This window comes from Oncorhynchus mykiss, chromosome 17 (assembly GCF_013265735.2).
Source record: "Oncorhynchus mykiss isolate Arlee chromosome 17, USDA_OmykA_1.1, whole genome shotgun sequence".
Classification (NCBI taxonomy): Eukaryota; Metazoa; Chordata; class Actinopteri; order Salmoniformes; family Salmonidae; genus Oncorhynchus; species Oncorhynchus mykiss.
The window spans coordinates 83,298,492-83,311,705 of NC_048581.1; the positions used below are offsets into that span (position 1 = coordinate 83,298,492).

General features: G+C 45.7%; 1 protein-coding gene across 7 annotated transcripts in view; it reads left to right on the forward strand.

Annotated features, from left to right (window-relative positions):
- The window catches only part of LOC110494727 (protein kinase C and casein kinase substrate in neurons protein 1), a 41,718-nt gene extending 28,845 nt beyond the window's left edge, over nt 1-12,873 (forward strand). For 6 of the 7 annotated variants that reach the window (XM_036950779.1, XM_036950782.1, XM_036950783.1 and 3 more), the window contains 9 exons: nt 1,489-1,603; nt 4,054-4,210; nt 5,067-5,302; nt 5,472-5,627; nt 6,914-7,089; nt 7,191-7,311; nt 7,475-7,623; nt 8,691-8,941; nt 9,759-12,873. In XM_036950779.1, the coding sequence (XP_036806674.1) occupies nt 1,544-1,603; nt 4,054-4,210; nt 5,067-5,302; nt 5,472-5,627; nt 6,914-7,089; nt 7,191-7,311; nt 7,475-7,623; nt 8,691-8,941; nt 9,759-9,868 (1,416 nt within the window). In that variant the 5' untranslated portion in view covers nt 1,489-1,543 and the 3' untranslated portion in view covers nt 9,869-12,873. Of the gene's footprint in view, nt 1-1,488; nt 1,604-4,053; nt 4,211-5,066; nt 5,303-5,471; nt 5,628-6,913; nt 7,090-7,190; nt 7,312-7,474; nt 7,624-8,690; nt 8,942-9,307; nt 9,368-9,758 lie in introns of all 7 variants that reach the window. The other variant, XM_036950785.1, reaches the window with a different exon arrangement.
- The last annotated feature ends 341 nt before the right edge of the window (nt 12,874-13,214 follow it).

Genomic DNA, 13,214 nt, shown 5'->3' on the forward strand with positions numbered 1-13,214 from the left:
AACAGAACAGAGGGAGGACTGTTGTACCAGGAACAGAACAGAGGGAGGACTGTTGTACCAGGAACAGAACGGAGGGAGGACTGTTGTACCAGGAACAGAATGGAGGGAGGGCTGTTGTACCAGGAACAGAACGGAGGGAGGACTGTTGTACCAGGAACAGAACAGAGGGAGGACTGTTGTACCAGGAACAGAACAGAGGGAGGACTGTTGTACCAGGAACAGAACGGAGGGAGGACTGTTGTACCAGGAACAGAACAGAGGGAGGACTGTTGTACCAGGAACAGAACAGAGGGAGGACTGTTGTACCCACAACAGAATGGAGGGAGGACTGTTGTACCAGGAACAGAACAGAGGGAGGACTGTTGTACCAGGAACAGAACGGAGGGAGGCCTGTTGTACCCACAACAGAATGGAGGGAGGACTGTTGTACCAGGAACAGAACAGAGGGAGGACTGTTGTACCAGGAACAGGACGGAGGGAGGACTGTTGTACCAGGAACAGAACAGAGGGAGGACTGTTGTACCAGGAACAGAACAGAGGGAGGACTGTTGTACCAGGAACAGAACGGAGGGAGGACTGTTGTACCAGAACAGAGGGAGGACTGTTGTACCAGGAACAGAATGGAGGGAGGACTGTTGTACCAGGAACAGAACAGAGGGAGGACTGTTGTACCAGAACAGAGGGAGGACTGTTGTACCAGGAACAGAATGGAGGGAGGACTGTTGTACCAGGAACAGAACAGAGGGAGGACTGTTGTACCAGGAACAGAACAGAGGGAGGACTGTTGTACCCACAACAGAATGGAGGGAGGACTGTTGTACCAGGAACAGAACAGAGGGAGGACTGTTGTACCAGGAACAGAACGGAGGGAGGCCTGTTGTACCCACAACAGAATGGAGGGAGGACTGTTGTACCAGGAACAGAACAGAGGGAGGACTGTTGTACCAGGAACAGGACGGAGGGAGGACTGTTGTACCAGGAACAGAACAGAGGGAGGACTGTTGTACCAGGAACAGAACAGAGGGAGGACTGTTGTACCAGGAACAGAACGGAGGGAGGACTGTTGTACCAGAACAGAGGGAGGACTGTTGTACCAGGAACAGAATGGAGGGAGGACTGTTGTACCAGGAACAGAACAGAGGGAGGACTGTTGTACCAGGAACAGAACGGAGGGAGGACTGTTGTACCAGGAACAGAACAGAGGGAGGACTGTTGTACCAGAACAGAATGGAGGGAGGGCTGTAGCTTCTGTTGCTCTTCAGTCATCAGTTGTTTCACACCTGTTTGGGCTGAATGTTATTTGATGCCATTATGAATTAAAGGGATCTAATGTTTACACGTATAAAGAAGGACAACTTTAATAGTTTCTTTTCAATTCCCACAGCAAATCTCTGAAATGGCCTTTCGCTGTATTTTTTGTAGTTTGGATGAATGCAGCTGACCACATTGTATTGCTATTATTAATGATCCTCTTTCTCCTTCCCTCAGTGCCTGAAGACCAAGACCAAAACCTCCTCACGTCCTCTCTGACAAATCTAGGATCATGTCGGGTGCCTATGACGAGTCGGCCAGCCAGGAGGATGGCACAGACAGCTTCTGGGAGGTGAGAACAGACCACACCTGTTTGGAGATACATTAATATGTAGTCAAACATGCATCCCTTTCAGTGGAACTGGGATTTGAACCAGAAACTCCAGGTGTCCACACTTTGCTGGCACTGCGTCACCCTCTTTTGGCTTTGCAGCAGAGCTGGCAGTGTGACAGGCCGCTGACTAGGGCTACTGATGAAGGAACCTCAGACTCTGGGCTCCTTTAAAAATGGCCTAAACCCTTTAGGAAGGCTTTCTGTTAGATATAGAGTAGCTGTGTTCCTTGTTGTCCTTTCCCCTTGTCAGCTGTGTACTTTGTGTCAGTGTCCATGTCAGCTGTGTCCTTTGTGTCAGTGTCCATGTCTAGCTGTGTCCTTTGTGTCAGTGTCCATGTCTAGCTGTGTCCTTTGTGTCAGTGTCCATGTCTAGCTGTGTCCTTTGTGTCAGTGTCCATGTCTAGCTGTGTCCTTTGTGTCAGTGGCCATGTCTAGCTGTGTCCTTTGTGTCAGTGTCCATGTCTAGCTGTGTCCTTTGTGTCAGTGTCCATGTCTAGCTGTGTCCTTTTCTGTCTATGTCTCTTGTTTTCATGTATTTTATTGCTCCTCACTGTATCACTCAGGGAGACACTGACAATACCGTTCTTAAGGTGGCACGACAATGATCACTCAGTAGGGAGACACTGACAATACCGTTCTTAAGGTGGCATGACAATGATCACTCAGTAGGGAGACACTGACAATACCGTTCTTCAGGTGGCACGACAATGATCACTCAGTAGGGAGACACTGACAATACCGTTCTTAAGGTGGCACGACAATGATCACTCATTAGGGAGACACTGACAATACCGTTCTTCAGGTGGCATGACAATGATCACTCATTAGGGAGACACTGACAATACCGTTCTTCAGGTGGCATGACAATGATCACTCATTAGGGAGACACTGACAATACCGTTCTTAAGGTGGTACGACAATGATCACTCAGTAGGGAGACACTGACAATACCGTTCTTCAGGTGGCACGACAATGATCACTCAGTAGGGAGACACTGACAATACCGTTCTTAAGGTGGCGCGACAATGATCACTCAGTAGGGAGACACTGACAATACCATTCTTAAGGTGGCACGACAATGATCACTCATTAGGGAGACACTGACAATACCGTTCTTCAGGTGGCATGACAATGATCACTCATTAGGGAGACACTGACAATACCGTTCTTCAGGTGGCATGACAATGATCACTCATTAGGGAGACACTGACAATACCGTTCTTCAGGTGGCATGACAATGATCACTCATTAGGGAGACACTGACAATACCGTTCTTAAGGTGGCATGACAATGATCACTCAGTAGGGAGACACTGACAATACCGTTCTTAAGGTGGCGCGACAATGATCACTCAGTAGGGAGACACTGACAATACCGTTCTTAAGGTGGCGCGACAATGATCACTCAGTAGGGAGACACTGACAATACCGTTCTTAAGGTGGCACGACAATGATCACTCAGTAGGGAGACACTGACAATACCGTTCTTAAGGTGGCGCGACAATGATCACTCAGTAGGGAGACACTGACAATACCGTTCTTAAGGTGGCACGACAATGATCACTCAGTAGGGAGACACTGACAATACCGTTCTTAAGGTGGCACGACAATGATCACTCAGTAGGGAGACACTGACAATACCGTTCTTAAGGTGGCGCGACAATGATCACTCAGTAGGGAGACACTGACAATACCATTCTTAAGGTGGCACGACAATGATCACTCATTAGGGAGACACTGACAATACCGTTCTTAAGGTGGCACGACAATGATCACTCATTAGGGAGACACTGACAATACCGTTCTTCAGGTGGCATGACAATGATCACTCATTAGGGAGACACTGACAATACCGTTCTTCAGGTGGCATGACAATGATCACTCAGTAGGGAGACACTGACAATACCGTTCTTAAGGTGGCACGACAATGATCACTCATTGGGGAGACACTGACAATACCGTTCTTAAGGTGGCACGAAAATGATCACTCATTAGGGAGACACTGACAATACCGTTCTTCAGGTGGCATGACAATGATCACTCATTAGGGAGACACTGACAATACCGTTCTTAAGGTGGCACGACAATGATCACTCATTAGGGAGACACTGACAATACCGTTCTTAAGGTGGCACGAAAATGATCACTCATTAGGGAGACACTGACAATACCGTTCTTAAGGTGGCACGAAAATGATCACTCAGTAGGGAGACACTGACAATACCGTTCTTAAGGTGGCACGACAATGATCACTCAGTAGGGAGACACTGACAATACCGTTCTTAAGGTGGCGCGACAATGATCACTCAGTAGGGAGACACTGACACCACTGTTCGTGGAACGCCACATTCTTAAGGTGGAATGTTTTGAATGTAATTGAAATGCCTCTCATTCTGGTACCTATGAAAGGTGGGAAACTATAAGCGTGCTGTGAAGCGGATTGATGATGGCCACCGGCTCTGCAATGACCTGATGAACTGTATACAAGAGCGTGCCAAAATCGAGAAGGCCTACAGCCAGCAGCTGACCGACTGGTCTAAGAGATGGAGACAGCTGGTGGATAAAGGTACGAGGGGAGAAGGGGAGACACACCCAGCAGCTTACAGTGGATTGGAAGAGTTGTATTGCCATCTGTAGGAGCATGCTTTAAAAAAATAATAAACTCCTTCTAGTTTTGTCATGGGAGTACAGCGAATGCAATGTGCAGGATATTCATTGAGTCAGAGTAATACCATCTGTTTCTCAAAATACTAATGGACCTCCCTCTAACCCTGACCCTCTTCTCCCTCTCCCTCTAACCCTGACCCTCTTCTCCCTCTCCCTCTAACCCTACCTCTTCTCCCTCTAATCCTGACCCTCTTCTCCTTCTCCCTCTAACCCTACCTCTTCTCCGTCTAACCCTGACCCTCTTCTCCCTCTCCCTCTAACCCTGGCCCTCTTCTCCTTCTCCCTCTAACCCTGACCCTCTTCCCCTTCTCCCTCTAACCCTACCTCTTCTCCGTCTAACCCTGACCCTCTTCTCCCTCGAACCCTGGCCCTCTTCTCCTTCTCCCTCTAACCCTGACCCTCTTCTCCTTCTCCCTCTAACCCTACATCTTCTCCGTCTAACCCTGACCCTCTTCTCCCTCTCCCTCTAACCCTGGCCCTCTTCTCCTTCTCCCTCTAACCCTGACCCTCTTCTCCTTCTCCCTCTAACCCTACCTCTTCTCCTTCTTCCTCTAACCCTGACCCTCTTCTCCTTCTCCCTCTAACTCTGACCCTCTTCTCCGTCTCCCTCTAACCCTGACCCTCTTCTCCTTCTCCCTCTAACTCTGACCCTCTTCTCCGTCTCCCTCTAACCCTGACCCTCTTCTCCTTCTCCCTCTAACCCTGGCCCTCTTCTCCTTCTCCCTCTAACCCTACCTCTTATCCCTCTCCCTCAGGGCCCCAGTACGGCAGTGTGGAGAGGGCCTGGGTGGCAATGATGACAGAGGCTGAGAAGGTGAGTGAGCTGCACCAGGATGTGAAGAACGGACTGCTCAACAATGACTTTGAGAAGGTGAAGAACTGGCAGAAGGACTCCTACCACAAACAGATGATGGGAGGCTTCAAGGAAACCAAAGAGGCAGAGGAGGGCTTCAAGAAGGCTCAGAAACCATGGGCCAAGAAGCTCAAGGAGGTGAGGGGCAACCACCTGAACTACTGTACACTTGAGCATTGCCGTAGAGATCTGGACCAAATCAGAACATGCACCACGCTCTGCTGTAACCTTGAAGTAGTTTGCATTGAAATGATACCTCCAAAAGTGTAAATATCCTTCAAAAATATACCATATCTTCTCTCCTCAGCTTGAGACTGCCAAGAAGACGTACCACCTGGCGTGTAAGGAGGAGAAGGTGGCATCCAGCAGAGAGGCCAACAGCAAGGCAGACACCTCAGTCACAGCCGACCAGCAGAAGAAGCTCCTGGACAAGGTGGACAAGTGCAAGCAGGACTCTCAGAAGGTGAGCTCCCCAGACCCCTACTCCCCTGACCCCTACTGCCCAGACCCCTACTATCCAGACCCCTACTGCCCAGTTCCCTACTCCCCAGGCCCCTACTCCCCAGGCAACCCAGGAATGTTTTTTTTTTAAAGTGAAAATACTGCCCCTAGAGTCGCAACAGGTTTTAAGGTGTAAAATGTTGACATTAAAATAAACATTCTGAAAGGGCTCTGAAACATTAAAACACATTCTGAAAGGGCTCTGAAACACTAAAACACATTCTGAAAAGGCTCTGAAACATTAAAACACATTCTGAAAGGGCTCTGAAACATGAAAACACATTCTGAAAGGGCTCTGAAACACTAAAACACATTCTGAAAGCTATTCTGAAACATTAAAATAAACATTCTGAAAGGGCTCTGAAACATTAAAACACATTCTGAAAGGGCTCTGAAACACTAAAACACATTCTGAAAGGGCTCTGAAACACTAAAACACATTCTGAAAGGGCTCTGAAACACCAAAACACATTCTGAAAGGGCTCTGAAACATTAAAACACATTCTGAAAGGGCTCTGAAACATTAAAATAAACATTCTGAAAGGGCTCTGAAACATTAATACACATTTTGAAAGGGCTCTGAAACATTAAAACACATTCTGAAAGGGGTCTGAAACATTAAAATAAACATTCTGAAAGGGCTCTGAAACATTAAAATAAACATTCTGAAAGGGCTCTGAAACATTAAAATAAACATTCTGAAAGGGCTCTGAAACACTAAAACACATTCTGAAAGGGCTCTGAAACACTAAAACACATTCTGAAAGGGCTCTGAAACATTAAAATAAACATTCTGAAAGGGCTCTGAAACATTAAAACACATTCTGAAAGGGCTCTGAAACACTAAAACACATTCTGAAAGAGCTCTGAAACATTAAAACACATTCTGAAAGGGCTCTGAAACATTAAAATAAACATTCTGAAAGGGCTCTGAAACACTAAAACACATTCTGAAAGGGCTCTGAAACATTAAAATAAACATTCTGAAAGGGCTCTGAATCACTAAAACACATTCTGAAAGGGCTCTGAAACACTAAAACACATTCTGAAAGGGCTCTGAAACACTAAAACACATTCTGAAAGGGCTCTGAAACACTAAAACACATTCTGAAAGGGCTCTGAAACATTAAAACACATAACCCGCTTTGCTGGGGTCCTCGGACCCTCAGCTCTCAACTGTACAGCCTGTGTGGTTGTTTATCCCTAACATGTTATTAACATACTCTCTGTCTGATCTTCACCATGCAGGCTAAGGAGAAGTATGAGAAGACTCTGGATGAGCTGAGGAAGTGTACGCCCCAGTACATGGAGAACATGGAGACAGTGTTTGACACGTGTCAGCAGTTTGAGGAGAAGAGACTGAGCTTCCTCAGGGAGGTGCTGTTGGACATCAAACGACACCTCAACCTCACCGAGAACCAAAGGTAGGTCCATACTCACACCACCTGGGCACCACCATTATGATACACTGAGTCAAGATGAATGTGTCAGAATAGAGATGTAACTTCTCTCTATCCGTCTTCAGTTACGCCACAGTGTACAGAGACCTGGAACACACCATCACCTCTGCCAGTGCACAAGATGACCTGAAGTGGTTCAGCAACAACCACGGCCCTGGTATGCATATGAACTGGCCCCAGTTTGAGGTACACAACCACTTCTTCCCAGTTAGCCTAACAATGCGTGTTTTAATTGATCGTTTTCAACTCATGGAATTCATTTCAATTCACTTCCTCCATTGACTGAAGGGGAAAAACTAGGAATTGACTTGTAACTGGCTTGCTCCCCACCTTCCTTCCTTCCTTCCAGGAGTACAATCCAGAGCTCACTCACATGATCAGCAAACGAGAGAAGTCGAAGAAAGGGGCAGACGGTATAATGCTGACTAGCGTGACAGCAGCACCCAACCATGTGGCAGCACCGAACCATGTGGCAGCACCGGCTGGAGACAGGGGCAGGTTGGTCTCACAGACAGGGGCAGGTCGGTTTCATAGACAGGGGCAGGTTGGTCTCACAGACAGAGGCAGGTTGGTCTCACAGACAGGGGCAGGTTGGTCTCACAGACAGGGGCAGGTTGGTCTCTCCACCACCACGGTTACCTTCTGTAGAAGAACAAACATGCCTTTCTAACATGTAGAGTCACTGTGAGTGTCATCACAGAGACCATTTTCATGTTTTATCAATACTAACAGCAGAATGTATCTAATTTTATGATGTCAGGGGTGTAATAGGCATTGTGCAATAGTAAGTAAGTAAGCCTTGTCCGATGTGTAATGTGTAAGGGGTTAAATTGTAAATATGCCTTGTCCGAGCCAGAATAGCCCATAGGTGCAATAGGCAATATATGAATTATGTGTATGAGACGTTATATCTGTTTTCATACAGATGATATCAGTTGTTTGCTCAATACTATTTCCTCTTGTATTGGGGTCTAGAACATTTATCTAATCTAATGTCCAGGAGGTGGCAGCAATGATTAATGTTGATATAAAGTTAACCGTTCAGAAATACAAAGCATGCGATGTTATTGCAAACTACAGTATCAATACGATGTCGATTAGGGCAGCCCCCCGCACCTCTCTGATGTGGGGTTAAATGCTGAATATTTCGGTTGAGTGCATTCAGTTGTTCAACTAAAAAGGTATCCCCTTTCCCTTTCCAATAACCTATTGTGAAATGTCACAGTTGTGTTTGGTAATATCTCCACAAGTGCTGTTTAGTGGCCAGAAGATGATGTCACCCAGTTGTTTTAGTATTATTATGTGATTATAGCAGAACAGAGAAGTGGGGGCGGCGCATGTTTTCTCGTGCTGGGTTGACATGAGTAAAGAGATCAGCTCATAAAAGTGAAACATACAGTTTGGGTCTCCAATTCACTCAGCCCTTTCTCCTCTGTGCTGGTCACATGATGACCATGTTGATGAATAGTGATCCTAGTTACTGGAGGAAGCTTGTGGTGAAACTTTTCTGCAACCGAACAATGATGATGATGGTCTAGGATGTTGAAACGTCTCCTCCTCCACAGTGTGAGCAGCTCTGATAAGAACCAGGCCTACTCCTCCCAGGACCAGGCCTACTCCTCCCAGGACCAGGCCTACTCCTCCCAGGACCAGTCAGCAGAGTGGTCAGACGATGAGCAGGCCGCGCCAAACTCAGGCTCAGACACCAATGGGGGTGGAGCCAACCCCTTTGAGGATGAGTCAGCGAAGGGCGTACGGGTCAGGGCGCTGTACGACTATGACGGGCAGGAACAGGATGAACTCACCTTTAAAGCAGGTGAGCATCCCAACAAGAACTAACAACTCTATTTGGTTGTGATTCTGTTTGTCATGTATCTTTTGAAAATGTTATGTCAAAAAATCTATTTCCCATTTGGGACAATAACGTTACTAATACTGCTGCTACTACTGCTGCTACTACTACGACTACAACTATTACTACTACTTGTGAACCTTTTAGAAACGAAATCTGTTGATTGGGTACCACAAGAAAGACACTACATTGTGCACTGGACTTTTCAATTATATTTGTTTTGATATATATGATTTAAAACCAATCATCTAACTAACCCGCAGTAGGATAAAAGGTTTCCAAACATAAAAATCAGTTTTTTTGTCTCATTACCTTTTTCATCCCAAAAAGAAAACAAACAATAGCAACATCCACGGCCCTGGCATGCATATGAACTGGCATCAGTTTGAGGTACAGTTTGCAAAAAGTTAACACACACACCTCAAATATAACCCAGATTTCAACCAAAAATCTACAACAGAGTTTCAAGGTTTGGTTGATTTCAAATTGAATTCAAATTGAATTCATGTTTGTTGATAATCAAAAATCAAACAAAATTGTATGTCAATCTGATGTCTCTCTCTCTCCTTCCCTTCCTCTCTCTCACTCTCTCTCCATCTCCATCTCTCACTCCCTCTCTCCCTCTCACTCTCTCTCCCTCTCTCTCTCTCCCTCGCTCTCCAACTCACCCTCTCTCTCTCTCTCTCTCTCTCCACCTCGCTCTCCCTCTCTCCATCTTGCTCTCCCTCTCTCTCTTGCTCCATCTCTCCCTCACCATCTCTCGCTCCGTCCTTTCTCACAGGAGACGAGCTAACTAAACTAGAAGACGAGGATGAGCAAGGCTGGTGTAAAGGCCTGTTGGACAGTGGCAAGTTGGGTTTATATCCTGCTAATTACGTAGAGCCCATCTAGTTGGGTTTATATCCTGCTAATTACGTAGAGCCCATTTTGTTGGGCTTATATCCTGCTAATTACGTAGAGCCCATCTAGTTGCTTGGGTCACCCAGACTGAACCGTCCAATCATACTGCACATTGCCAGAGACTTCAAAGCAACGCTTCCCTGTTCCCCCTCTCTGCCTGACCAACCAACACACTAACTGAGCAGTCTTTATTTAAACACTCCCCTAGGACCCACTTCAGAGAAACACAGCACCAACATAACCAACACATATCAGCTACAACACTGGGATTGTTACCACAGTCAAACCATGGCAGTATGTGTGTACCAACAACACCACAACTCCTACGAGCGCAGGAAAATATTCTGCCGTGTTCTATTCCAATGTTGTGCTGTGGTTGTGATGAAATTTACCTGGCAGTATGGAAGTATGTTCCCTCGTAACACCAGTGATATGGTATAGTCAATGGTGCCTGCATAGCCAGAATAAGCTATGCACTGTGCATTGTAAATATTAGCAGATTTTTTTTGCAGCCTGGATGCTATGCGAAACTGTACAGTCCTGTTTTTTTTTTTTTTTTTGCATCTGTCATTCCATGTAAGGTTTTAAATATGCTGTACAGTACAACAGATTCTCACTCTTTTTCTATCTTTTCTATGTGAGTTGCTCCTGTGTTGAGTGTTATGCAGTGTTTGGTGTTTTCCCCCTGAAGTCCCCCTGAGCAACAGCAGCAGCATGTCCTACTGGATCACAATAATGACATTTAGCTGATCCTGGACAAATCACTTTCGAGCGGAGCAGAGCAGTACTACACTGTTGAGCCTTGTTCAGTGTAACGGTATACAACAGTGTTTCTCTACACACCGTTGTACCAGGGACTGGTAAGCTTGGATGCCTGTTTATGTTGAAAACCTGCTCTCAAGATCAGATGAAATCAGTGTCTGTGACGCACTCAGGCGTAGTGGGTGCGGAGTCAGGCGCAGGAGGCAGAAGGTACAGAATAGTGCTTTTATTTAGGCACAGTGAAAATCGTACGCGCCAAATACCGGGCGCACATCCACGATTGGCCCAAAAACAGGACCTAACTAGTCTGGAGAAAAATCCAAAACGAAACACACTACCACACATAAACACAGTGGAAAAATAAGCCCACACAAAGAGCAGGCGGTCCTTACCAGCTTAAACAGCCCAACTAAAAACCTAAACAAGAAACAGGTGAAACCAATAAGACAAAACCAACAGAAAAGGGAAAAGGGATCGGCGGCAGCTAGTAGACCGGTGACGACGACCGCCGAGCTCCACCCGAACAGGAAGAGGAGCCACCTTCGGTAGGAGTCGTGACAGTGTCAGTCAGATAACCACCTGATGGACCACTCAGCAATGTCCCAGGGACCGGTTCCCATCGGACCATGGATCCTGGGAATGAGAAACACTGGTATAGAATACATACCTTCCCCAAGGCAGCATTGAGTGTACTTGTAGTACCTCTGACCATGTCCCTCATGTGCCTGTAATTTCCTGTGTAATTTCTTGACCCAACTGCTTTCTGGACTCATCACTTCTAGTACCTCTGACCATGTGTTGGGTTTAGGTGTGAGAGCATGTGAACAACACCCCCTTGCTTTTTTCTGGTTACATGTTTACCACAGTGGCTTTTTCAAAGGGTCAGGGTTCAAACATTAATTAGCCTACGTCGACCTCCACAAAGGTTCAGCACAAATACAAAATTGATCCAACACCACCCTACTCCATCAATGGTGAAACGGGAATAGGCTTGTCATCAGAAATGGACTTTCCCTGACCAAATTAAAGGAGCCAAAGAAATGTGGGGATATGAGCTAATTCTGGGAATTTGCTGTATGGATGATCACATTTACAGTAACAACCCAACGAGAGCCCCACTTCCCCATGGGAGATACTAGATCCTGTCTCCTCTGGCTCAACACTGTAACCATAACTGTTTTTGTTGCCATGGCTTCAGTTTATTATACGACTTCTATGTCCTGTCTTTTTTCTGAATGAAAATGATGTCACCTTTACTGTGTCCCGGCACCGTCTCCACCTTGCTATCTCTGATCTAACAGTCATTGCATGCTCGATCACCATAAATAAGCATTGAATTCTGCTGTGAGCTTACTGTACAAATTGACCAAATTGACCTAACTTTGTTTATGTTTTTATCCTGTCTGTTGAATCCTAAACGTAATCTTATGAAAACTGATGCCAATGATTTTGGTCTCTTAACTGGCAAAATTTAGACAAATCAGTATATTCAATGTTTTTTAACATCTCCAAATAATTGGGAGAATTGGAATCTATGCAGCATAAAATCCTGTTAAATCTCAATCCTTGTATTTTGAGCTGGTGAATCCAACAGAATCTTCAGCAGAGATTATACGTGTGACTGTTATATGACACAGCTGTTGTGTTCGTTTCCTTAGCAACCCTGGGAGGTAGTGAAGGCTATAATACCCTGACTGCTCTCTCAACACAAGAGGTGTGTACTCTTACAAAAAGCTACAGTACAAAGTGCACTGCAGAAAAAGGCAGAAAGCCGAGCCTCCACTGAAATATTGATGAGGAAACTGCATTTTCTGCTGCTAGAAGTTTATTCTGGAGATCTGGGATATATGGCTGTGGGGGGACATTTTGGGACTGTACACATCCGATTGTGGGATAAAACACTTTAACCATCAGCTCTCATAATGAGTGTTGTGGCAGCGCAAGCTCTGAAACACAAGCCTAGCTAACTCCGTAAATGCTTTACCTGAGCCACCACCCATACTCACAACACACACTCTAACAGGGAGAAAAAGAGAGCATGCATATTTAACGATGCATTTACCTTGCGTTTTACCTCGTTTTGCGTACTGTATGTAGGGGAACCAGTGGTTGGACATGTGGGAAAGCCCTAGTGGTCTAGAAGTCTGTCTGTTTAGAATAATAGCTATTTACTCTACAAACTGTAGTGCCTGTTCATCTGCATACAACAAAATAAAATTCTTCATCAAAACATTGATATGACTATTGTGATGATGATAGGTACATGCATTCTGTGGATAGAGGGGAGGTATACATCCATAAAAAAACGTTTCCCCGGTGCTGGATCCAAGAGGATAACGTAAAACAATAAAGTTAATCTGCACCCTGGTACGATGCTCCAAAAACATGCACTCTGTGGACATGTAACGTACACTCTTAGAAAAAAGGGTTATGCGGTTGTCCCCATAGGTGAACCCTTTTTGGTTCCATGTAGAACCCTTTTGGGTTCCAGTTAGAACTGTTTTGGAAAGGGTTCTACATGGAAACCCAAAATATTCTACCTGGAACCAAAAGTTTCTTCAAAGGGTTATTCGAT